This window comes from Pyrus communis, chromosome 4, assembly GCF_963583255.1.
Source record: "Pyrus communis chromosome 4, drPyrComm1.1, whole genome shotgun sequence".
NCBI classification, from domain to species: domain Eukaryota; kingdom Viridiplantae; phylum Streptophyta; class Magnoliopsida; order Rosales; family Rosaceae; genus Pyrus; species Pyrus communis.
This window is the reverse complement of record NC_084806.1, coordinates 24730437-24758272: the sequence shown is the minus strand read 5'-3', so window position 1 is coordinate 24758272 and position 27836 is coordinate 24730437. Positions and strand designations below refer to the sequence as shown.

General features: G+C 38.1%; 1 protein-coding gene and 1 pseudogene across 1 annotated transcript in view; one reads left to right on the top strand and one right to left on the bottom strand.

The window, feature by feature from the left end:
* LOC137731283 (mannosyltransferase APTG1) overlaps positions 1-3633 on the top strand; it is a 4540-nt gene extending 907 nt beyond the window's left edge. The window contains exons 3-10 of the mRNA XM_068470383.1: positions 91-208; positions 644-748; positions 910-1196; positions 1864-2145; positions 2236-2437; positions 2614-2765; positions 2865-3027; positions 3149-3633. Of these exons, the coding sequence (XP_068326484.1) occupies positions 91-208; positions 644-748; positions 910-1196; positions 1864-2145; positions 2236-2437; positions 2614-2765; positions 2865-3027; positions 3149-3232 (1393 nt within the window). The 3' untranslated portion in view covers positions 3233-3633. The remainder of the gene's footprint in view (positions 1-90; positions 209-643; positions 749-909; positions 1197-1863; positions 2146-2235; positions 2438-2613; positions 2766-2864; positions 3028-3148) is intronic.
* On the bottom strand, positions 3630-27836 carry LOC137732867 (uncharacterized; annotated as a pseudogene).

The window sequence follows — 27836 nt, the reverse complement described above, 5'->3', positions numbered from 1 at the left end:
TTTCAAGGCAAAGAGTGAAGATTCTTGATTTAAAAGGGTAAATAACTAATCCTCAAATGGGTTTCTATTTTTATTGTTGTGTAATGACAGGTATGGCCATTTGACGTGGGAGTGGAAGAAGGGGATTCGTAGCTATTTGCATCCTTTTCTCTTTGCCTTCCTTTACAAAGCTCTTGCAGTGTTGGGTCTTGATACCCCATGGCTCATGGTAATCGTTTTATAATTATGGGCAATGTATGCCTTAGTTAAACTATAATGCTGTTATTATATTATATGCAAGGGAAGGAAGAATGGTTTCCTGGGAACTGTATCTTTGGCAGACTTGTGGATATAAAAGTTCATACTTGTTACAAGTTAAAATGATCATCGGACAGATGCATCACTTGAGAAATTAGCTTATTCTGATTTTGAATCATTATAGTTGCCTACATAGGTTTCTAGGAGTTATTATGAATTGTTGTCATTAAGTGATTTAAATGTTTTTTCACGTGCATTGGTATTTGTTATAGAAAGGTTTCCCTTGATTTCCTTATGCTTACTTTGCACCCCCAAATCACATTAAACTTCTGCTGCATGAAGTAATTCCATTTCTCCTTGTTGTCTTTTGAAGTTCGTATTGTCATCTTTATTCTATCTTCTGCAGGTCAAGGCTCCGCGGCTATTTCAGTCTTTTTTAGCTGCCTTTGGTGATCTATACTTGTATAAACTCTCTGTCATCCTCTTTGGTGACTGCGTTGCTAAATGGGCTGTATCCTTTTGTACAGGAGTTCTTTACTCCTTTAATGGTAATAGTTATGTCTAACTGTATGTTTATTTCAGATAGTCAATTTCAATTACTATTATTGACTGAAAACACTATTGTAAACATCAGGCTCTTTCTGGTAAAGTATGTACTTAACTCAATTCCAGCTGTTCTCACAATTGACAAATTGGTTTATGTTTTACTGCATCACTCGTACATTATCAAATAGTTTGGAGACTGTTCTTACCCTTGTGAGCCTGTACTACTGGCCCTGTATGAGGGCTTCTTCCAGCAAACTTCCTTTGGAATCAAGGAAGTGGGGTTTGATTATTGCCGCATTAGCTTGTGCTATCAGACCAACAAGTGCTATCATATGGCTGTATGTTGGGCTTCTTGAGCTATTTTTGACATGTGATAAACTGAGATTCATTTTTCTGGAAGTGGCTCCTATGGGGTAGGTATTTAGCCATCTCCCACTGAGTACTTGTTTTAAATAGTGCTTATATTAGGAACTTGATCATGAATTGTTGGTGCTTCTGAGCTATATCATAGGTTATTCTCATAATGATTTTTGTCCTGTTTGTTTTCTCTTTTATTTCGGCAGTGGACTAGTAATTGAAAATGAAGCTTGAATTGTGAATTTTTGAAGTTTGGCTTTAATGGTAACATGGAGTTATAGTTGATGACTCTGCAATGCTGCAATTGGATAGATGCAGACGCAAAAAAATAAAAACAAAGGAGTGGCAGCTGTAGGGTTATTGGTGATTACTGAAATTTGATATGCACGTGATAAAAGGTGATGAAAACAATAATGATACCTTGAAATGTCTGTCACTTAAAACCAGTTCTGGGCTTATATAATTCTCCGAAATGAGTTTTAGCCGGGTTATGGAAATAATTTGTAAATCATGTCTTATTTTCGTTTTAGTAGTCTCCATGTATTAAGTTAAGGAACATCTAGGAAAGACGTCAGCACCACTGCAGGGTGACTAAAAATCTTAATGAATCGTGTAAGCTCCTATGGAGGCAGGTCAAGCATTCAAGTCAGCTAATGTGTAGTTTTGCATAATTGAGTTGACGTTATTATTGTTCTCTTTACTCTTTTTGACCTAATGTTTCAGGGTCCTGGTGCTTGGTATTACATTTTTATTGGATCGTTTGATGTACGGCTCATGGGTCTTTGTACCTCTTAATTTTATAAGATTCAATTTTCTTTCTGCTGGTGGAGACTATTATGGGACTCACAAGTGGCACTGGTACTTCACTCAGGGATTTACAGTCATGATATTCACTTTCTTACCATTTTCTGTTGCTGGAATCATACAATCCAAAAATTGGAAACTTTCTGGCCTTATTGCATGGGTTTTAGGACTTTATAGTGTGCTCGGCCACAAAGAATTCAGGTACCTCTTCTATTAATTTATACAATTGAATATGGTTCTTTGACCTTTCATTCTGTTTACAATTAATACTCTTCTAATTTGACCTTACAGGTTTGTTCTGCCTGTACTTCCTATAGCTTTGATATTCTCTGGACATTCCTTAGCTGCATTAAGACCATCGGTTTCTGCATATGGTAAAGGAAAAGAATCATTAAAGATTCATAGCAAATTCCCTGCAAAAATGCATTTGGCCATCTTTTTCTTGCTCGCTACCAATATTCCAGTGGCCCTGTATATGAGTTTGGTTCATCAGGTACTCATTTTGCTTTTTGATAAACACAAGGGCTGGGTAGCTTTTTATTGTTCTTTGGCAAGTACTCGCTTTAAATGCTAGACTTCTATCTCAAATGTTTTCATTTAAGTTGTTTTACGGTCCCTATTCCACTTCCATCCTTCCTTTTGGATAACACTTTTGAACATGCTAGACAGAGAGGAACTGAGGATGTTACTTACTATCTATCCAAAGAAGTGCTTCACGGAAAAGTGAGAAATATACTTTTTCTGATGCCTTGCCACGCTACACCTTACTACTCTACGGTGCACCGTGACCTTCCGATGAGATTCCTAGACTGCTCACCAAGGTTTGATCCTTAGCAACGTGGATGGAATTATTTTCTTTCTTGCAGCTCTTCATGAGAATGGTTTTGTAATTTATAATTTGTTGGAAATTTTGTCGACAGTGAAGAAAAAGGAATCCCAGATGAATCAGACCAATTCATGATGGATCCTGTTAGTTTTACATCAGAGCTTGCAAAGAATTGGTCTTTACCTAGTCACATTGTAGTATTTGATTCGGAAGAAAAACAGTTGAGGGATTTTCTGATTTCACATTCTTTCAGAAAGGTGCATGCTACAACTCATAATTTTAGTGCTTAATTGTTGCATTTATGCTAAATACAAATAAGTTACTTCTTAAATTGCTTTCCATGGTTGCACTGTACTTATATCTGGCCTATGATGACAGATAAAAAGGTTTTTCCATGCGCACTTCAAAGTGGACCGTGATCTGCAAGCGTCAGTTGTTGTGTACGGTTTGACAGGCGACTGATTATTGTATGTGCAACTAGAACCACTCCAGTATGATGAGCTGGAAGAATTTATTGACTTTATGTCTTGATGAATGGAGTGAATGGCCAGAGCATGGGGGTTTATTGGATACATGCCTGCCTCAGCAGATTCCAACTTCAGATCGTCAATTAGTATGTAACAATTTTTTTCCATTCATTAACCCCGGATTTTATTAAATGTTTTGTTTCCTTTGTTTTGTCTGCGTTTTTGTGTGTCTATCTATGTTGTGTTAAAACTTGATTTTTCAACTGGATAAAGCCTGTGAGCATGGATAGGCTGTCCTGGTTAAAATTGATATCAGTTTTGACCCCTTTAGCGATGTGGTCTGAAAATGTCGTACAAATAGTTGTGTCGTCATCATACATAAGCTTTTGTGTTCCTATAATTATTTGCTATCACATTGTAGTTATGCCTTGATAATACATTAGCTTGTTGTTTAGCAGAAATGATTGCTTTAAGCCAGAATGGCGAATTGATTATAGTTACAAGTAGAGGGCAAATAGGCACATAGGTGCAGCAATACAATGATCATCGGGATATAGCTCATAACACTAGTTCTTTTTTGGTCACTAGTTCTTGTAGTATTGAAGATGATATTTCATAAATGAAGTAGAGACCATGAGCGTATTGTTAATGGTTGTCGCCCTTGTCTTATACCGTTGATAGTCGGCTTCCATGTCTAGCTTGAACGCCCCCCCTACTTGTCGTTAACACGATGAGATAACCCATACCATTCTCACCCGCTTCTGAATCTTTATTCAGCTCTGCGTACATGTCCAGTATGATACCTATTTACGTCATAACGAAAAGCAATTAGAATTGGAAAATAGTTTCGGACTCAGATTCTTTTTCGAACCATCTCACGTGAGATGCGATTCACATTGTAACGAATTTTTCATTTACGTACTTTCCTTCGTGTTTTTGAAAAGACTGAGCTTCCTCATTTGAAGAACCTGTAGAGTTGAATTAAGAATTGAAGGTTAGGCTCTAATTAAGGCTTTAGTTACTTCCATGGATTTACAAAATAGCAGTGAACAAGTGTAACTTGCAGATGTTGGCTTCACTGTTGAGGTTGACAGACACCAATCTAACCTTGCACTTCCCTGCAAACACAATTTGCAAATTCAATTAGGAATTCGAAACCAAAATCCATGCTCATTCGAGATTCGGAGAGTCGGGATGCAGTAAAATTACACTACACAAAGAAATGGTATGTTCGTCGGAATGATGGAAATACAGATTCCACTTGCTAAAATGATCAGTTTTTGATCGATATGTCACCGATATATAATTGAGTTTTGATCAGTTCAACAGTTGAGATTTATGAACTCGTCATTCCATCTAATTTATCAAAAGAAAAACCTGAATAAATGAAGGTATAAAATAGGATTACAAACCGTCAGGTGTTTCGGTGGTGAGCTGGGAACCTATTGCAAGCATTGATCTATACTTGTCAAAGTCGAAATCGACCTCCTCAGCGTCAGGGTTGTTCTCGATAGGCATCACAGGTGCAGTCCCATTTAGTCTCTTCTTGCGGCATCCTGATCTTTCTTTCAATGTAGCTGCTCCCTTCAATGCTATATGTTTCAAACGACACCAATGAAAAAAAATTATGTTGTGCTTCTAAAGTATAAATACTCTAGGTTTTCTATTGGCATTATTATATAGAACTGTTGTTCCTTTGTCGTTGGGTTAGGTATGGATGGCTGAGATGCCCCTTTTATGTGCATCTTTAACCGTCTATACCTAGTACAGATGAGCTGTGCTATATTTAGTTACCGGTTTCTAACATTTGATGCATGTGGGCCCACAATACACCGCTTGTTAGGATTCGCACGTGCACATGAGAAATTAACCGTAGCATTCTTCAATACCCATATTACACAAACCACACACATGTGGGTTATCTATATGTCAAACCAAGGTAGAGAACAAGGATAAGGGATATAGGATATTTACATGTCGTAGCTGCAGCTGTTAGAGTTAAGATGTCACTTGCACTTGTGCTATCCATGGCCGAACCTATTACACTGTTGAGCTGCCCCTTCCTTGCCCCCATTGCTTCTGCAACTTTTGCACACTGGGCCGCCACCAGCATGGCTGCAGAAGCGATGGCAGCTTCCTTGGCAGTGATTGACCTATCATTTTCTGATTTTTCAGCTGCAATAGCAACAAGTGCAGCCGCTACACCCGCCATTGATACTGCTACATGGACTTCAGCTCTTTGCAGCCTCTGCTCCTCTTTCCGCCTTTGCTTAATGTCTTTAAGCCATTTCTTGATCGACATGTTCTCCAATGGCACTATCTTCCATGACATCTGCACAAAAGAAGAAAGTATGACCAAAGTAATTGTCCCAGCTCAACTTCTTACAAGAACGTACGAGCCAATTCTACATACCCATTTTTTCCGAAGAAAGCCGGTGTAGTTCAATTCTGGATGCATGGCTTGTTGCATCCACATAAACGATTAAAGAGGAAAAAAAAAAACAGTATGTTATCAGCATAATTGGTTTTAAGATACTCAATTAGCTGAGATGTATTTATATGCATCGTATACATGTTTCACCTTCACGTCATTGGATTTCTATGGTGGTGGAGGCTTGAGATCTGCATCATCCATATCTTGTCTAGATTCTGAGAGTTGTAAAATCAATCTCGTGAACTTTCTTATGGTATGACATATCAAAAACTGAAATTGCGACAAATTTGACCTACCGCTCAAGGACTCTTGTTGTGGCTCTTAAACTTGTCAATCGGATCATCGAGTAGAACCACTGATCGATCTTGCTGGTCTGGTTGGAAAGCTTGCACTGCAAAGTTGCACCATGCAAGCGACAGAAAATCCGTTGCCTCAGGATGTGACTCCGGAGTTGAAGTAGTGAAATTTGAATCCATGCAACTCAGCAGCAACTGGGACCTAAAAGGGTACTTTGGAGATGGAGTTTGACAGAATATGAGATTGGAACTACTCAGTGTCAAATAAACATATAAATAGACATGCAAAAATCACCATCATATATAGCCACGTAACTTCTGATGTGCCTAGTCTTTTCACTGAGAACATCTTGTTCCCTGTCCTCGTTGATATGATTGGACATACGAGATATTATAGTTGGAAAGCCAGTTTAGATATGTCACCAATACGTTAATCGACATTTAAGTTATATTTGGTTTAAAAATTTAATTTCCCTAGCATTACCTTCAAATAATAAAATGTAGTTGCCTGACCAACTTGATGTCGGAAGTTTTCATATAATTAAGTTGGTTAAAACAATTTGCTCCATTAATAATATTACAGGAGTCGGACAGTGATTGTCTATCTTTATTTTACATTTTTTTTTTTATAAAACTAGTGTACTTCTTATGTGCACTCGAATTTGAATTTATTTGGAGATAAATAAGTTTTGATTAGAGCATCCAAACATGTAATTAGAGAGCACACATGCTAACCACTATAGAGCATTAGAGGGATGTAGGATACAGTCATAAAGAGAATCAATGAGGCCTTTCCTTTTGTACCTTTAAATGAAATGTGATAATCCGTCCTTAATTTTACGATTTTATAAATTTTAAAATGCAAATTTACGAGAATACCCTAGTAGCGAGGGTATTGATTTTCGTTGATCGCTAGTTCATGACGCGCATGAACTATTACCTTACTGTATTCCAAAAGTATGTTGGTAAGGATTGTTATTTATTATTTCATTCATTTCATATTATTATTATTATTATTATTATTATTATTATTATATTTATTATTAAGGGTGGTTGGAAAAGAAAGAGAGAAAGAAAAGGAAAGGGGGTCTACGGGGAGGAAGAAGAAGGGAGAACCGGAGGAGAGAAGTGGAGAGGGCTACTGCCCTATCAGAAATAAGGAGATGAGGATTGGACGAATTAGGAGAAGGGAGAGGTAGAAGCTGCCCAATCAAAAAGAGAAGAAAGGAGGGAAAAGAGAGAAAAGAAAAGGAGGGAGAAACGGGATCACCTGCAGACTCGTGTACTTGGCGGTGACCCGGTTTGATTCCGGCCGATTTCCACCATATTTTAGTTGAAATTCACCATTCCTTCACACAAAATCTATTCCACAACTCCCTATCTACCACCTTAGCTCAAATTTGAGGGTATTGGAGTTCAATTTCGTGAAAGAAGAAGCATGATGTCGACTACATCATTGACGGTGATCCGCCATTTTTGAATGAAATTCCATCGATCTCCACCATCATTAGCCTCCCCTTGAGCTCTGGAACAAAGCCCAAGCATTGGTTGGGGCATTGGAACGATTTTGGAGTCGAATGGAAAACAACCATTTCTAGGGTTTCCAACAGGTTTGAGAGAAATTGGGGCTTTTCCAGGCCAAATTGGCCTTGGCTGCAGCTATAAAGTTTGTTCTACTCTTTGAGATCTTCATTTCTGTAATTTTTGAGAATTTTTAGATATAGTTGGGTTTTTTCAACGAGCTGGGGCGGCCGACCGACACTCACGGCGGCACGTGCGGTGGCGCATGGCCAGAGGACCGTCAATGTTATGTTTAGGATAAATTAGATGCCTGGAGTTCAGTCCTGAGGGTCGTATAACGTAGATCGTTGGAACCTAAATTCTCTACAATACGTTAAAAGGTCATTATATGAATCGACGATCTGACCGTTGGATCGTTACCAAACTTTAATACGTTATAGGACGTAATATTTAAAGGCCACAGAAACTTACGGATTGGGAATCCAACATATGGATCTTCCCCAATTGAATTTGTAAGTTCATAAAATAAAATGTTGACCGTCACTTGGTTTTAGCAATTGGTGGAGATTCGATCGTTGGATTGTAATGAAACCTTAGGACGTTGTTCTAGAAACATAATGTAGATCTTCGAAATAACGGATCGGAGATCTGTGATGTAGATCTTCTGGATTGTATTACGTAGGGATATGTTTTATGTATTCTATTGGTAAGAACTCTGAGACGTGATTTGATAATAGGTCACAGGCGACGATAGTTCATGATGTCTCGATATTTATGCGAGGGAGTCGTAGTGTGGACCTAAGGAGAGTGGGTCATTTCCCTCCTATCGTGTATATATATATATATATATATATATAAGATTGACATCTCCACAAATGTTTATAAATTGAATATTTCATACAATTTCTATGAATGCTTTGGAGGACTAGTGCGAACTATGAATGGTTTAATCCCTGTTTAGGGTACGTAGGCAGTCTAACGAGACGTTAGATGCAACCATATAATAAATGAGACTAAATAATTGAGACAATAACCTTGTTTGGGGAAATGAGCAATGTTAGGGACATTGGTGGAAAATATGAGATTTAACCTTATGATTTGGTGGTTAAATGTTGGTCATAAATCAATGTGTGAAGAAGTAAGAAATTGAAGTAAGGAGACATAGGTAATGATAGTTAATTAAGCTAGTGTCTAGTTGGGCTTATCACTGATAATTATTCCCAAAAATAAATAGTTTGGAAGTGGGGCGTTATAGATTATGCATTTCACGCCATGTTGTGTGTGTGTGTGTGTGTGTGTGTATATATGAAAACACTATGTTATGGTTGAGTATTAGATTGCATCATGGCATATCCATATGTATATTATCTGCTCATAATTATTATGAATGCTTTGAAGTGCAAAGGTGAACGCATGACACACATGTAAGTTTAGGTGAGTTTATGGTATTAGTTGAAATGATGGAGTTATGGCATGGCTACATTTATATTTTAGCAACTCCGACATTGTCGTACATGTTGCAATAATAGGCAACTCCGACCTTGTCGTACAAGTTGCCCATGAGTTGTACATGTTATATTAGATGTAGTTAAAGCTCATAAACCTACACCCTGATGTTAATGCTCCCGCCCATGGCCAGGGCACAGTCCTTCACGTGATGTTCACTTCCCGCACCTTGCGCTCACCTTGGATCCAAGGTAGGTGCACAGTCTTGTCGTACAGACCACAATAGGTGGTTCTGACTCGTAGGTGACCCGCGATTATTCGCACAGTCTTCACGTGATCGTAGCACCTGAGTGTACTTATTTACACCCAGTTATGTCGTACAGACCACTAAAGGTGGTTTTAACTCGTGTGCAAGGATATGTGATGAGCTATGGATTCAACCGTACAGGTCACATGAGGTGACTCCGACTAGCATGTTGATGAGCTATTGATTCAGCCGTACAGGTCACGTGAGGTGACTCCGGCTAGCATGTTGATGAGTTATGGATTCAGCCGTACAGGTCACGTGAGGTGACTCCGGCTAGCATGGTGATGAGCTATTGATTCAGCCGTGTACAGGTCACGTGAGGTGACTCCGGCTAGCATGGTGATGAGCTCTTGATTCAGCCGTACAGGTCACGTGAGGTGACTCCGGCTAGCATGTGGATGAGCTATTGATTTAGCTGTACAGGTCATGTGAGGTGATTCTGGCTAGCACTTCGATGAGTTATTGATTCAGTCGTATAAGTCACGTGAGGTGACTCGTACAGGTCACGTAAGGTAACTCTGGCTAGCATGTTGATGAGCTATTGATTCAGCCGTACAAGTCACGTGAGGTGACTTCGGCTAGCATGTTGATGAGTTATGGATTCAGCCGTACAGGTCACGTGAGGTGACTCCGGCTAGCATGGTGATGAGCTATTGATTCAGCCGCGTATAGGTCACGTGAGGTGACTCTGGCTAGCATGTTGATGAGTTATGGATTCAGCCGTACAGGTCATGTGAGGTGACTCCGGCTAGCATGGTGATGAGCTATTGATTCAGCCGTACAGGTCACGTGAGGTGACTCCGGCTAGCATGTGGATGAGCTATTGATTTAGCTGTACAGGTCATGTGAGGTGATTCTGGCTAGCACTTCGATAAGCTATTGATTCAGTCGTATAAGTCACGTGAGGTGACTCGTACAGGTCACGTGAGGTGACTCCGACTAGCATGTTGATGAGCTATTGATTCAGCCGTACAGGTCACGTGAGGTGACTCCGGCTAACATGTTGATGAGCTATTGGTTTAGCCGTATAGGCCACAATAGGTGGATTCAGCTGACATACCATTTCATATTGATTTATTTCACCTGGGTTACTTATTCTTGTTAAGATATTTGACACAGTATAACTGTAAGACTGTTATTTTGGTTATGGTTTTGAGTTATTGTCACGCCTGTTGTTTTTTGGGAAATTATACAGGTGTTATGGCGATTTGCTACTGCCTTTGGTAATTGAAGTTGGTTTGAAAAGTTTTGTTTCACTCACTCACATTTTCTATTTTTGCACCCCTTCAGGTTCTAGTAGCAAAGTTCTGTATCGACGAGGATTTATGGCACTTTTCAGTACAAATGTTCTCTTATGATGGTATAATCATTATCTTACCTTACTGTACTATACCTATGCTTTGTATCATGCGTGAAATGGGTCTAGAACCTTTCACCGCGCACTTGTGTACTTAGGCACTTTTAGATTTTAATTTATTCACATTTTATACATTATTACACTTTATAGCTTCGTCACCTTCTAGGTGTCGGCTAGCACGGCTTGATTCGGGGTCCTAGTGCACATTCTGGGTCGGGATGTGTCATGAAAAGCATGAATTAAGGTTAAGCATGCACTTGGTGAAATGATTGATGTGAACATTTGATCAAAAGCAAGTAAACATGTATCACTAAATTTAAAAGAAAACTACTGAAAATAATTTGAAAATTTTGAGTTTTAATGATAATGACAAAATAAAAGGTAAAGTGAATAGTACCATGATTGAAATTTTTTTTTTGTATAAAAATGTGGTTTTTTTGTTAAAGTGAATAGTACCGGGGGTTTTTCGTTAAAATTACCTAAATTTAATCATTATTTGATTAGAATAAGGATGTGCTTGATTAACTAATTGGTATGCACTTAACAAAGAATAGCTTTTTTGAGCTACTAAGGGACTTCAATGGATGTGTCTACTGTTTAGGCTTGAGAAATAATTATGGGGTCACCTTCCTCCATTTTTGTCGATGGGCATTGACGGACTTTCAAGAATTGGTTAAAGGTGTGCTCATTAGGCTCATGTGATGACCAAATACTTATTAACCTTAGATGCTTTATTATTGAGTGCTTTTCTTATGGGGGATTATTTATAACGAAGTCATTTAGTATTACGGTCTGATAGTATTACTCTTTATTTGTAAGTGAGGTTTTAAGTTCGAATCTTGTAGATGGCGAATTTGATACCAAATTAAGTTGTCAATTATGTGGCTTAGCCAAACTTCTTCCTCCCTTAATTTAAAATATATCGTTGTCCTAAAAAAAATTATAACGAAAATCTCAATATGAATCTAGGGACAGTGGTGGAGCCATGATCTTATATCATGAGGGGCCTTTCACAAATATGAAACTTTATTTTTTTACGCCTAAAATACGGTATATATTGATTGTATTTCTATTTATTTATCTCAACTCACATGGAGAGACGTCTTAGGTTATTATGCAAGATAGAGGTAGATTACAATTTTCATAATGCATCGACCATATAATCACTTAATCCAACTAATATTTAAGAGCAGTGGACTAGAAGTTCAAGCCAACAAAACAATAAATAAATAAATATCAGCCAACATTCTTAGCTTAAAAGCAGTAAGTGATAAATCTTGACTATTAGATCCAGTTACCGCACTCGAAAACTTCAACCCAGTTTAATCTCCTCCGCCCAAAGATGAACGTGAAGTAATTAACAAGTAGAAGAAGCTGCATCATTATAACTAGAATAAGACAATCCCAAATCCATGAACTTCAAGATTGCAACTAAACCAGAAATAAAAGGAGGTTATGCTACTGTCTAGGGACGATGTACTGCATCTTGACTAGTTAAAAGGAAATGATTTTTACACATTATTTTCTTTATGTACACAAAATTGCTTCTAAATCAAATAAATTAAAATAGAATTAACGAACAAAAATTAACAAAAATAAGTGTCCAGAGAAAAGGGTTGTCAAGAAATGGTTTCCTTAGTTTAATTTAATATTCGGATAGCCAATACCAGTTTGATAAATACAAAGGCAACGTAGTAGGTATCAAGAAAAATATAAAAGTTAGTGTGTGTGCGAGTTTACTTTTTATATTTAGGAATCATGAACTTGAGTTTCAGCAGTAAGTGTGAGTTTGTAGAGATGTGTCCTATTTATTAATTTTGAGAGTTATTGTCCCTCTTTCTCTTTAAAAATGTTAGTTGTTTATTGTATAGATATTAAACTCACAAATTCAATATTAAACTCAAGAATTGAAATCACTCATAATGCTCAAATTTTTTAAACTACTGTAGGAGTTTGATTTCTATAAAATTAGAATCAAATTTAATTTTTTCTCCCTACTATGGACGACCTTAGTCCCTTCTTGCTTAGATTTAGATGCAAATATCAATGCCCCTAATAACTTATCTAACAGGTCATACTTTAATTCACTTGAACTTGTCATTATAATCATTGAAAAGTAAAGTAACTTAGTCAAGTGAATGTTCCTAACCATAAGATTGTCGATTGTGTCTAATCCCGAATAATACAAGAAAATTGGTTGTTTTAATGATTCTACAACATCAAAGTACTGATCTAACTAAGTTAAAAAATGATGGGTCTATGAGACTAAAATGATGGGTCTACAAGGGATGGGTCTATAAGAAGAGAAGATGGGGCTATTAGGGATGGGTCTATAAGGATGTTTAAGAAATTTGACAATCAAGATTTTTGATAATTTTAACCAATTTCCGATAATATATTCTAATTTGTTGTGGTGTATATTTAACTGACAGGGGAAGGGGACTAGCAGTACAGAGAGAGATTAGAGAGAGATGTGTTTGTAGGATTGTGTAGAGGAATGTGTGTGTTATTCCCCCTACGTAGTGCTTTTATTTATAGTAATAAGAGAGAAGAAATCCTTCTCCTCCAAGGAATAAAAGTCCATATAGGAAAGAAGAACTAGAATCAAATCTAATCTAGGATTTACACAATCACACTTAAACTAGAAGTTTACAGCACTCCCCCTTGAGTATGTAAATACTCAAGTAGATTCGGCATCATGTAGTAGTTGAGGAAGTCGACTCGTCAGCACTGATTCATGGAACACACTATTCTCAAATAAGGTAAGAACTTGCATAAGGAATTGAGTCTCACAAAAATAAGAAATAAAAAACCCTAAGGCTATGGTAAAAACCAGAGTAGGGACAAAATCCATAGTCTAAGGAAAAATGCGTGAGTAATGCAAAGTCAAATGAAACATCTACGGGACGGCATCAGGGATATGATCAACCCAAGGTGGGTGCCTAGTTAAAAACTAATTAGGAAGAAAAAAACCCAGTGGGAGAAATGCTCCTAATCTTAGGGAAAAAGAGTACATTAAGATCAAGCAAGCATACTTTAGGATACTCCCCTTGAGTTTGACACAATTCCAAAGAGAACTAGCAATGTTACAACTCAGAAAGTTTACACATACCAATTCCTTGAACAAGCTTCTGAAACGTCGCTTTCGGTAGTGATTTGGTGAAGAGGTCGACCAGGTTGTCTTATGAATAGATTTGCATGACTTCAATCTTCTGATGCTCTTGTTGTTGATGTGAGAAGAAGAGCTTCGGCACAATGTGCTTGTGTTGTCACCTTTGATATAACCATTCTTAAGCTATTTGATGCATGCTGCGTTGTCTTCATAGATCATCGTCGGGACATCAACGACAGGGTAAAGATCATAGGAGCTTCGAATATGGCCTACAACTGCTCTCAACAAAAACCATTCCCGAGTTGCTTCGTGTAAGGCAAGAATTTCAGCATGGTTAGACGAAGTGGCAACTAAGGTCTGTTTAGTTGACCTCCAAGAGATTGCGGTGCCTTGAACAGTAAAGACAGAACTTTTTTAAGAACACGCCTTGTGTGAATCAGATAAGTATCATGAGTCGGCATAACTAACAAGGCGAGAATCGACTTGAGGTAAGGGGGGGGGTGCAGCATTGATCCATAGAGATAGAACAAGCCCAGATCTTTAGTACCCTTAAGGTAATGGAAGATGCCTTTAACACCAGTCCAATGTTTGCGTGAAGGTGCATTACTGTATCTTGCCAAAAGATTAATAACGAAGGAGATGTTGGGTCTAGTGCACTGAGCTAAGTACAATAAAGTGCCTATCGCACTTAGATAAGGAACTTCAGGCTCCAAAATCTCTTCATCATCCTCCTTCGGATGGAAGAGATCTCATTTTGCATTTAGCGATCAAACGACCATAGGAGTACTCGAAGGCTTCGTTTTATCCTCGTTAAAGTGACGCAACACCTTCTAGGTGTAGTTCGTTTGATGTACTAAGATTCCATCCGAACAGTGCTCTATCTTGAGAACGAGATAGTATCGAGTCTTCCCTAGATCTTTCATCTCAAATTCTGACTTTAGGTGTGTGGCAGTTCTCACGAGCTCTTCAGGAGTTTCGATAAGGTTCATGTCATTGACATAAACTGCAACTATCGCAAAACCGAAATGTGACCTTCTTAATGAACACACAAGGGTATAGTTCGTTGTTTACATAGCCCTTACTAGTCAAATACTCACTCAGATGGTTATACCATATTCTTTCGGATTGCTTCAAATCGTAGAGTGAAATCCTCAGCCGAATTGAGAGCGTGTTCCGAGGTTTGGAAATATTTGATCTAGTAAATGTAAGTCATTTGGGAACTTTCATATAAATTTCCATATCAAGATCCTTATAAAGATACATAGTTACTAAGCCCATCAGCTGCATGCTTAGGTTTTTTTTTCAGAAACTACCAAACCAATATTGTAGCAAAAAGTAATCGCATCCGTAACAGGTGAATAAGTTTGTTCATTCTAAATCCCGGGACGTTGTGAAAAGCCTTGTGCAACAAGACAGGCTTTGTAACGTACAATTTTGTTCTTTTCATTATGCATCAGAACAAAAACCCATTTGTAGCCAACGAGCTTCACATGTGGAGGAGTAGGAGCTACTGGTCCAAACACCTTATGTTTCGCAAGCGAATCAAGATCGACTTGGATTGCTTGTTTCCAGTTTGACCAATCGGTTATACGTCGACATTCATCAACGGAAGGGGGTTCAATGTCATCGCTCAACATAATCTCAGTAGCTACTGCATATGCTAATGCATCATCGACAATCATCTTATTTCTACACCAAACATCATCTAAGCTAGCATAATAGACCGAAATCTCATGATTCTCGTGAGGTGGATTCATCTCTTCAAGGATGCTTCCGTAATCCAGAATTTCTTTATGAGTTGGATAGAATGAGTGGGCGACAGTCGGATTCACGGTAGGCTCTTCAGGTGCCTGTGTCGTGGGTTTGCTTTTCCAGGGGTATGAATCTTTTGAACCAAGAGGCCTGCCATGCTTATGTTTAGGGGTAGATGATTGGCTAGTAGCTAATGTACATGGATTGCCAAAGTTGGCGTCCTGGGTCTCTAGGAAGGAAGTCTATTGTACATTTGGTACATCCATCTTTGTAGGCACATTCGCAACTGGAATATGTGATCTTGTCACTCACGCTAGATCAATGAAAGCATTTGGCATGTTCTGGAGATCTAATGTGCACTGCATTTCAGTTTTAGACTAAGTGGTGCGGGGATCTAAATGAGACAAAGTGGGAGTCGTCCTTGATAATTTGCGTCGTTCTTCTGGAACTTTGACATTCTTATCTCCCCCTAATGACAGGAATGATGTCTCATAGAAGTGACAATCGACGAAACGAGTGGTAAATAGATCGCCTATCAAAGGTTCTAAGTAACGAATGATTGAAGGAGAATCATATCTGACATAGATTCCCATCCTTCACTGAGGCCCCATTTTTTGTACGTAAGGGCAGCGAAATCGGCAAATAGATTGCACAACCAAAAACCCGTAGATGCGATATGTCGGGTTTGTATCTGGTAACCAAATGAAGGGCGTTATATGGTTGGGTTGCAATAGGCCTCAGGCGGACCAACATGGTTGCGTGCAATATTGCATTTCCCCAAGCAGTGATTGGGAGCTTGGCATATATGACCAATAATCAAGCAATCATTTGTAAGCGCTTAATGAATGCCTCTGCCAGTCCGTTCTGGGTGTGAACATAGGGTACTGGATGTTCAACTTCAACCTGAACCGACATGCAATAGTCATCAAAAGTTTTAAATGTGAATTCTCCAGCATTATCCAATCAAATAGATTTGATCGGATAATCAGGATGGTGAGCCTTGAGCTTCATAACCTGAGCCAACAGTTTGGAAAATGCAGCATTCCTTGTGGACAACAAGCACACATGTGACCAACATGTGGAAATGTCAACCAAAACCATAAAAGAATCTAAATGGTTCGCAAGGAGGGTGAATTAGTCCACAAATGTCCCCCTGAATCATTTGTAAAAAAATAGGAGGATTTGAGCGAACCTTGTCATAAGAAGGCTTAATAAGCTTTCCCATGGAGCAAGTTTGACATGTGATTCCTTGAGTCAAACCTAAACTTCGAGTTAGTGGATGCCTGTGTGATGATTTAAGGATACAACGCATCGCTGTTTGTCCAGGGTGTCCCAAATGATAATTTCGTGCATGGTCCTAGAGGTAGGGCCGACCACATAGCGACTTTCTATAGGGTGTATGGTCGTAGTATATAGACCACTCGGGATACGCTCCATCTTCTCTAGAATGTGCTTCTGACCATATTCGTAGGAAGTTATGCATAGAAATTCAACTTCGTTTTCTACATAGGTTTTAGCGTGCTAATTATTATTTTAATTTCCTTAAAACTCAACAATGTTCTTCTAGAACGTGGAGAATAAAGTGCCTCATTAATGGTCAAAATTGTACCATTGGACAACATTATATGTGCCTTACCGTATCCTTCGATCAGGTTGGATGGGCCTGAGAGGATTGTCAGAGGTGTATTCTTAGGTACGAAGTTAGTGAAATAGATGCGTTCACGTAAAACGGTGTGCATGGTTGCACTATCTGCCAAACAACTAACTTCCCCACTAGTCATACATAGAATGAAAATTAATTTGAATCAGTCACATGCATACAAGTTCTAAAAAAAATATCCATTCAAAATAAATTTAAGTATTCAAGGACGGTAATTAATTAAAAACTTAATATCCAAAAACAAATCACCAACAAATAATCCAAATATAAAGGAAAATTGTTCAAAAATTAACAAGGGGGTGTTCGGCCACTAGGTGGAATTCAGCCCCATTGTCTAAATTTCAGCTAGAAAAATAGTTTATGTCTAAGATTCTAATCTTGCATAGGTGTGGTATCCTCTTGAAAATCAGAAACTTCCATCTGAGTACTTTCCGGTTTATCCACTTGCACAAAGGTTGATTCAAACTTCTTACGACGAGAATGATATTCAGCTACAACCTTCTGGGGAGCTCGGCAAACACGGGTCCTTTGAACCACAGCGATAACACATGTCTGCATCCATGGTTTCAGGTGCTTTGCCCTAATTCTTGAAGTTTGGGGCCTTGGGACCGAGGTTAGGGCGCTTCTGGGCTACCCCTACCACGCCTCTTTTGGCGTTTTGGGCGTTGGTTCATGCTATAGTGTGCTTCAAGCACAACAGTCGTCCTAGTAGGTCGAGCTTGATGAATTTTAAGCAACAGTTGATTTTACTTTTCAGCGAGAGGTAAAACAGAGATCAAATCCGAAAACTTAGTGAACTTCTGAGCCCTATATTGTTGCTGTAGGACAATATTAATTGCAGAGAAGGTCGAATAGGTCTTCTCTAAGAGATCCTCTTCGATCAAAGTCTCATTACAAAACTTGAGAAGTGATCAGATTCAGCAAACTTCATAATTATATTCATTTACAGACTTAAAGTCTTGGAAGGGCACTTAAAGTCTTGGAAGGGCAAATGCTGCCAGTCATGTCTTGCTTCAGGCAAGAAGATGTATTTTTGGTGATCAAAACGATCAGCCAAAGCGACCCATATTGCTCGTGGATCCTCTTCAGCAAGGTACTCGGTTTGCAGTGTGTCATGAATATGTCTTTGGATGAAGATCATGGACCCACTTGAGGTAGTTTTTTTCCAAAGACCTCCAAAGCGGTGAAGTCGAGTTTGTTCAAATTCGACATATTCCTATCACAAAATCGATGGACAAGATGTGGTTAGTGTAATGGAGAAAAAAATCAATCCAATCACATAGGAGTAGAACATTCAGGTTCTAATAGACATGTACTGGTTTAAATTTGCATGAAAAACTTCGGGTTTTCAAGGGTGATGTTTGTAAGGAAAAACTTCAGGTTTTCAAACAAGGCATGTTTCTAGAAACTTTAGGTTTCGAGATAATTATGAACTTCAGGTTCATATGTTCTTGCAGACAAATGCAAATATATACATAGAAAAATGCAAATAAAACTTCAAGTCTATAATTATAATTGAATTAATTATTTGAACTTCGGGGCCAAATTTAAAATGTGGGTGAAAAATTATAAAACCCAAATTGCCTAAAAAAAAATAATAAATAATTAAGCTTGGGGCCTAAAAACATGGCCCAAAGCCCATGGGTGGGCTGAGAAAATTTGAGCCGTGTGGCCCAGGCCCAAAATTTGGTTGGAATAGGCTTGGGCCTAGAATGCAGGCTTGCCCAGCATCACAAATTTGATGGGTTGCAAGCGCAAGCCCAAAAAATAGAGGCCTGTGAAGGGCTCTGATACATCAGCGCATAGGCTAGGATCCAGTGCGACGCGAATGTTGAGGAACACCAAGAACCAGCTTGCGCTGGTGTTACGCTGGTCGGGAGTCCAATAGAAGCCCAATTGGCTTGTTTGATATAGGCTGTAGCAGCAAAAGCAAACAGCAAGCCCAAAACGTCTGAGGCCTACTAGGGCTCGGGTTGAGAAACTCAGGATAACCAATTTGAACCAGAAAAAACTCTGGCGTCACTTCAGGTGACTTTCCACGGGTGGTTATGGCATGGCGATGCATGGGGTGTTCAATCAAGTTTCAATGTTGGGGGATCTGAGAAACCTTTGAGGATTCGAAGAATCTGTCGAAAAATTCACTGATTTTCATCGGTTTTTCAGATAAAAATTCATTGTCGTCGATGATGGTTTGGTCCCAAGCACAACTGCAGGTCGTGATTTCCCAGGGAAAACGGCGGTGAGGCCGTGGCCGACCACGGGCGGTGTTGGGTCATGGGTTCGATGCCAAAAATAGCATCGTGTCAGATGAAGAATGGGTTGGCTCGATGCATCGCGGCCGGGAGAGGTTTGCTTGAGGTCTGGTGTGCGTCACAGGTCATGGGTTCGATGAACCCTAAGAGTTTCCGATTTTATTTTATTTTTTCAGATTATAATTCAATGCATATTGACAAATAATTTTAATGAAGGAACATATATTTGATGCAATTCATGGCAAATATCAAATTCACATAATTCAACAATTATGGATATAATGCATACACAATTTATGTAGAATCTAAAATTCGAAAAATGTAAAGTTGGATCATGTATTATGGTGAATATTCATGCTATTAGGGCTACAAAAATATCAAGATAAAAACTGTTGTTTTGGAAGAACTTGATTACGTGATGATATTGGATGAATTGGTTTGATGCAGAAAGCTTTCACGTCAGATTCCTAAGCGTAGTGGTAAGAGTGTGCTAATAACGTGTTGTGGCCTATATTTAACTGACAGGTGAAGGGGGCTAGCGGTACGAAGAGAGATTAGAGAGAGATGTGTTTGTAGGATTGTGTAAAGGAATGTATGTGTTATTCCTCCTACACAGTGCCCTTATTTATAGTAATAAGAAAAGAAGTCTTTCTCCTCCAAAGAATACAAGTCCATATAGGAAAGAATAACTAGAATCAAATTTAATCTAGGATTTACACAATCACACTTAAACTAGAAGTTTACAACATAATTTATTCTTAATCATAGGATTGTCAAATTTTCGTTGACTTTCCACTAAGACATGTATATTGTTAGAATGACATGTCTCATTTCGTTGATTTTTTTTTTTACACTAAAATGAATACATAGGTGCTCAATAGAGATTAAGCCCACTGAACGAGATCTTTTAAGAGTTCATATGTGTATATTAGGTACAAACTCATGTCAATAAGAATTCAAACGTTGCAACAATGAAAAATAGTTTTTAGACATGAGGCATCATAGTTGTCTTGCAAAAAGGTTATTGACTTTGTGATTCTGCACCAGAGCCATAAGGCTTGTTTCATAATCGTTAGAGTCCCTGATTTATTCATTGAGCCATTTAAATACTCATTGATATGATTTAGTAGTCTCTGGCCAAACCATATAATCTTGATTTTGAGAAATAAATTTCAAATCACAATTGGTGGATTCATTAGATGATCAATTAGGCAGTTAACATCAAATATCAACTCTATTTGTTTTCAGTTTGTATTCAGTGTTGTTTACTGAATAACATTGAGAAATCACAATTTAGCATTCTGTGTGTTTATGAAAAATTGTTTCTGCTCTGCTGCATACTTGTTAGTTTATTCCTTCCAAAAGCACACTATTATTTTGATAGTGAGACATTTCACTAGTACACAATCTGATATCTTACTTACAAAATACGTGTAGTCATACCATTTCTAAATCCAAATTTTAAGATATTCTATGACCATCTTTGAACCAACATTATACGGAGACATGGGAAAAGGTAGTTTCATCATGAATGCCATCTCAAACACAACTAGTTTGGTGAAGCATTACCAAATTTCACGACCTCTTTTACAGATACATCATTAGTGACTTTATCATTGGGCAACACAAGTTGGGCAAAGAACTTAAAAGAATAACCCCTTTGTGTACAACACATGTCTTCTTTAATTCCACTTCCTTAGTGGTGTAGATGCACACCTTTGTTTTTAGATCTCAATTGGCTTTTTCAGTCGTTGTCAATTGACAATGAAGATGTTTGCTTTCTCGCACGTGTTTATTATTTCAAAACAAAATAGGCTGGGTAGAACATTGTATACCTAAAAATATATGCTTTGAAGGATGCCTTGCGTCTCTTTTGTTAGAGTACACCTGCTTGTTGGCTGACTTTTAAATTCTTTGGCAGGGGATGTATTCAAGGTGATTGGATGAAAAGATTTGGAAGTTGGTGTATTAAAGAGGTCTGGAGGAGGAAATTTGATAGTTGGTTGTATTAAAGAGGACTGCAGGAGGAGTTTTGGGAGTTGGGTGTATTTGGGGGTTCAGATGGTAAGAAAGGTTTGGATGGTTTTTTTCTTTTTGTTTGAATGAACGGTATTATCTACATTAAAGGGGAGGGGGTAAGCTAAGCCTCACAATGTGCTAACAATAATATGATTCAAATTTACCTTTGGCGAAAATCAAACCAAAGACTTCTCACTTACAAGCAAAGAGGAATAACACTAAATCGTAGTACTAAGTGGTAGGGTTTGGATGTTGCATGAGAAGGAAAGAAGGGATTATCCTGCAAAAAGTTAATTTATCACCCCTAATTCCCATTACCTGATTTGGCCACATGGCTGGCCAACATAAGTCCACGTGTAATTAATTTTTATACAATAAATCATAACACATTAAAAAAAATCAAAATTATTAATTTAGAAGTGGGAAAAATATAAAAAAAAAATGATGCCAATGTTCAGGATCACATCTTGTACGTTTTGACGATGATTAGATTGTCATTTGGATTTTTTTTAACTCCTCAAACCCTCATGAATAGTGTTTTTATGAAAAAAAATAGTAATAATTAATTTACAAGTGTGAAAAATGCAAAAAAAAAAAAAAAAAAAAAAAATGCAAAAAAGAAAAAAAAAAAAAACAAAGAAAAAAAAAAAAAAGATGCACAAACGCTCATAATGACAAGCCTACAACTTTTGTAAAGGAGTCAGCTCTGAAACTTGACACCATAATCCATAAACCCTAGTGAGAATCTCTAACCGTTTGATAGTCATTTACGTTTAGCTTTAATTGTTCATCACCATAAAGTGTTTTTGGGATTTTATTTTTTGAAAACATGGTCATGTAGTGGATACAAAAAGATAAGCGGTTCGAACCATTTGTAACATCCCACATCGCCCAGAGAAGTGGATCCTGTAAGCCTTATATGTATATTTCCATCTCTACCTAGCATGAGGCCTTTTAGGAGCTCACTGGCTTTGAGTTCCGTAGGAACTCTGAAGTTAAGTGAGTTCGCTGAGAGAGCAATCCTAGGATGGATGACCCACCGGGAAGTTCTTGTGTGAGTTCCCAGAAACAAAACCGTGAGGGCATGGTCGGGGCCCAAAGTGGACAATATAGTGCTACGGCGGAGTCGAGCCTGGGATGTGGTGGGGGCCTGGGCCGGGTTGTGACACCATTAGTATCACGTTCTGATTTTTAATGTTAGTGCAAATATTGCTGGATGTTATATTGTCTTAAGACCTTATAAATGTTGAGCAATATTTGCACTAACATTAAAAATCGTAACGTGACATCCATGATCCAAACTGGTGATCTTTTTACATCCAACACAAGACCATGTTTTCAAATAATAAAATCCAAAACAAGACCATGTTTCTCACTATGGTTTATGAATAATGATTTCACATTTTGAAGTTGACTCCTTGATAGGAGCATATTTAGGCGACTTACTTAGCTTGTTTTCGTGCATCTATGTTGTTAATTCATAATTGTTTTAGTAGTTTAAGCCATTTTCGTGTGTTTTTAGGTTCATATGGCTAAGGAAGCAAAAAGATGCATTTTGGAGCATTTTGGAGCAAAATTGGGCTTGGAATGGATAGCATATGCTTGGAGCCAAAGTGTTGGACGAATTTGAAAGCCTTGTATGCACTTTGGACATAAAACAAAGGGCCTAGCCCAATCAAACAATCCTTTGAGCCATGCAAAACCTCTAGCCCAATCAACAACCCTTAGCCACATGCATTCACATGCATCACAACCCCAAAACCATCAAGAAACACCATTCACACACATGCACTTACTCTTTCATCATTGCACCACCATTCACACACACATGCACTTAATCCTTCATCATTACACCACCTTCTCCATCTTTATTCCACATGCATTCATCATAATTCACCCTAGCTACCACCATTCACACACACATGCACTTACTCTTTCATCATTGCACCACCATTCACACACACATGCACTTACTCTTTCATTATTGCACCACCAATTCAACACATGCATTTCCACCTTCCTACTTCATCATTTCATCCACATGCACTCTCAATCATAACAACCACATTCACTCTTAAACAATCACCCACATATTCTCCCATTCCCCCTATAAAAACCCATGCATTCATACACAAAAATCACATCTCATTTTCATACACAACACACCACAAACACATCCAATCTTCCCTTATAATCCAAACACCACTCCTCATCCATTTCCATAATTCCCCAATCCATTCAACACACCAACAACATCCCTTAGACCTTGTGCTACGACGAAGAGGAAGATAAGAGGGCCTAAACGTTCATACAATTCAAGTTTGAGTTGTTGGAATGTTTAGGTGTTTCTTTGATTCTCTTTGTTTTGTACCATGAGGAACTTCCTCTCGGCTTCATTCCATTAGATACACTCTCCCATTTCTTAAAGGATTTCGACATCAGTTTTGCTTCAAGGGTTCTTTCTTCTTAATCCTATGTTCACTCATGTTATATATTTTGATGTCAAACCTTTTGTAAACATGAAGTGTAACTAATCTCTCTCTAGGGATTCGATGTAGCCTTGCAAGATTGCCATGTAGTTAATTCGGAATTCTCATTTAATCTATCTATTTCTTGTTTCATTCTCCGATTTAATTGTGACTTAGTGTGTTGATTTTAATGCTTGATCATCATTTGAATTAACCACAGGTTGTTTAGCCAAGATTAAAGCACACATCATACATAATCTTGGTAGATATGTGAATGAATGAAGGGAATGTTTTGCAAACATCCTGCCGAGTGTTCCCTTTGGTTTTGTGAAAGTTTCTTGTGCACTACATAGTCTTGATTAGGAACCAAAGTTGCACATCACAATTAGGCTCATGATTAGAGACATTTGATCAAATCCACACATCATATGGCTGATCATATCTAAGTGAAACAAACCCAAGAAATAAGTAGAGGGATGAGTATAATCTGACTTAACAAGCATGGACTTGGCTTAGCAATGGTGAAATCGAATCTCTAGCTTCATCTCCATTTGTGCTATCTCTTTTTATTAGCTGTGATTCATTCATTTTGTGTTTACTTCATTTCCTTATGCTTTAATTTACAATCTGTCATTTAGTTTAATCAAAACCTAAATCCCCCTTTACCTTATTGTTCAATTTAGTTAGAAATCAATTTAGTTTATGCTTTAAAGCATTTTGAGTCTTTGGTTTGTCTTAGTGTTTTAAAGTTTAGTTTTGCATTCTTTGAGTCTAGTATAGTGTTTTAGATTGTGTTTTTAGCGTTTTTGAGTCAAATCCAAGTGATTAACGATCCCTCCTAATCCCCGGTCCAGAACGATCCCTACTTACATACTTACTACAATTGTCAAAAAGAAGGTTTAATTTGTGTGCGTATAATTCTCGCATCACTCCTTCACAAACGTTGTAGACTTTGTCGCTACAAATATTTATAAATATTTTTTACATTTTTCACATTTGTAAATTAATTATTACTAATTTTAACTCTTTTCAAGTCAATGAAAAAATAATATTCATGAGGGTTTAAAAATTCAAACGACAATCTAACTATCGTCAAAACGTAGAGGATGTGATCCCGAACGTTTGGCATCATTTTTTATTATAATTTTTTTCATTTCTACGTTAATTAGTATGAACTTTTTATTTTGCTTTGGCATTTAGGGAGGGTTTAAAATAAATAATAATGCATAATAATTTATTCAGAAGTGCGAAAAGTATGACGTCGGTTGGTACACGATAAGGAATGTCATATCTTTGACGTGAACTTCTCCTATTTCATTTGAACTCGTAGTCAAGGTTTTATATAGTGTTTTACACCTTTTACATTATTTTATTCTCATTAGGGTTTAGGGTTTAATTTCATAAGGTGTCACAATGCTTCATCCAAAAAATGCCAGCGAGGGCAGTAACGAAATTTGGCATTACACAAAGCATCGTCCAAGGAATCATCCAACACAAAGGCAACATTCTGGAGGGAAAATGTTAAAGCATGCGTTGACACCTTAAACCAGGTGAACTAACAGCATCATTAACATTATCATAAACCCTCACAAGGCTTGCAAAACTTGTCCAACAACATCTGGACTAACATATTCGGTTCTAAAACAAATTCAGTGATCATTCAAAAAATTTCTGCACGTTATGGACCCTATTTTGAAGCAGAACGCAGACACGTTCACGACCTCAGTACATCCAAAGGTAACGTATTATAACCAAACCGCACTATCAATTACATAAAACTTCATGAATATCATGCCACTCAATCAGTCAGCCACTCACCCGTTATCTTGCTGTGGAGCATCGCCCACAACCACAATAGGCCAGGGTCATTCCTTCCCCTTCCACAACAGGTTTTTCTATAGATCCGGCAACATGTGATCAATCGGAGTCAACTTAGAAAAAAATGCTTAGGGTTTGAATTGTATATTTATTATTCTCTCTAGGAGGTAAATATATAGTTGTACAATATCCCACATAATAGGAAATAAGAATCCCTATTATACAAGGAATAAATTATAGGATTACCCAACTTGTCAAGTGAGTCTTGAAACGCCCTTGCTGAAATTGCATGAGTTAACACATCTGCTAATTGTTCTTCAGACCTCACGTATCGAATATCAAGTAATTTGACATCTAATTTCTCTTTGATGAAGTGTCTATCTAGCTCCACATGCTTTGTACGATCATGCTAAATGAGATTATTGGCTATTTCTCTTGCAGCTTGATTATCGCATTATAATAACATAGCTCCCTGAGGCTTGAACCCAATCTCAGTGAGAAGAATCCTGAACCATAACAATTCACAAATCCCATGTGCCATCCCTCTGTGCTCTACCTCGGCCGTGGATCTAGCCACTACATTTTGCTTCTTGCTTCTCCAAGTTACTAGATTTCCTGCTACGAATGTGAAGTAGCCTGATGTGGAACGACGATCATTAATGTTTCTCGCACAATTAGCATCAGTATACCCCTTTACCTCCAAATGTCCATGCTTCCTGAAGATTAGTCCTCTACCTGGTGCACCTTTCAGATAACTCAGTATACGCATCACTGCTGCCATGTGATCCTCACTCGGAGCATGCATGAACTGACTTACAACACTAACTACATACGCAATATCCAGATGTGTAAGTTATAGGTAAATCAACTATCCTACCAATCTCTGCTATCTTTCTTTATTGGTAGGAACTTGATCCTGGTATATCGCTAGGTGATGATTCTACACAATGGGAGTTTCAACTAGTTTACAAGCCAACATTCCAGTTTCAAAGATAAGATTAAGAACATACTTCCGCTGAGACAAATAAATACCATCACGAGAATGTGCAACTTCAATGCCCAAGAAGTATTTCAAGCCTCCCAGATCCTTCATCTCAAATTTTGATGAAAGATATCCTTGCAACCTTTTTATCTCTTATGTGTCATCACCAGTAACTACCATATCATCCATATAGATAATTAACAAAGTAACTTTACCTCTTATGAGTTTGATGAACAGGGTGTGGTCTACATTTCCCTGTCTGTAGCTGTACTTTTTCATTGCTTCAGTGAACCTTCCAAACCATGCTCTGGGTAATTGTTTGAGTCCGTAGCGAGCCTTTTGGAGTCTACATACTTTCCCTGCTTCATTCGGTGTTTCATATCTTGGTGGAAGATCCATGCATACTTCTTCTTCCAGATCTCCATGTAAGAAAACATTCTTCACATCCAACTGTTTCAAAGGCTAGTCCAGGTTAGTTGCTAAAGATAAAAGTACTCGAATAATATTCATTTTTGCGACCAGAGCAAATGTTTCTTGGTAGTCAACTCCAAATGTTTGTGTGTACCCTTTAGCTACCAATCTTGCCTTGTATCTATCAATGGTCCTTCCGCCTTGTGTTTTATGGTGAAGACCCATTTACATCCCACTGGTCTCTTCCCTTGTGGTAATGACACTACATTCCATGTTCCGTTTCTTTTTAAGGCTTCCATTTCTACTCCCATGGCTTTTACCCAATGAGGGTCTCGCAAAGCCTCTTCCACTTTTGTTGGAATTTTAATCCTAGCCATTTGATTCACCATGGCTTAGTACTTGGGTGATAGTCGATGAGTGGACATATACTATGCAATTGCATATCTCACTTTTCCTTCCAGAGAAAACCTGTCAGGTAGTTTCCCACGGTTTTGCCTAGGAGGTAAAATATAGGAATTTTCAACAATATCTGGAGTATGCGAACGTACCTCTTGGATATCTGCAAGGACATGAGTGTGTACTAGTGGAGGAGAATGAGGGTTATTTTCTGTTTACATAGTCTCAATATCACTCGCAGGCCCATTACCTTCTGCTAAATCTATAAATGGTGTAGGCTTACTATTCAACGTTGCATGAGCTATCTCTCGGTCAGGGGTTTCACGGTCAAGATCCACTGGGCTTTGGCTTGTTGTGTCGTTGGCCAT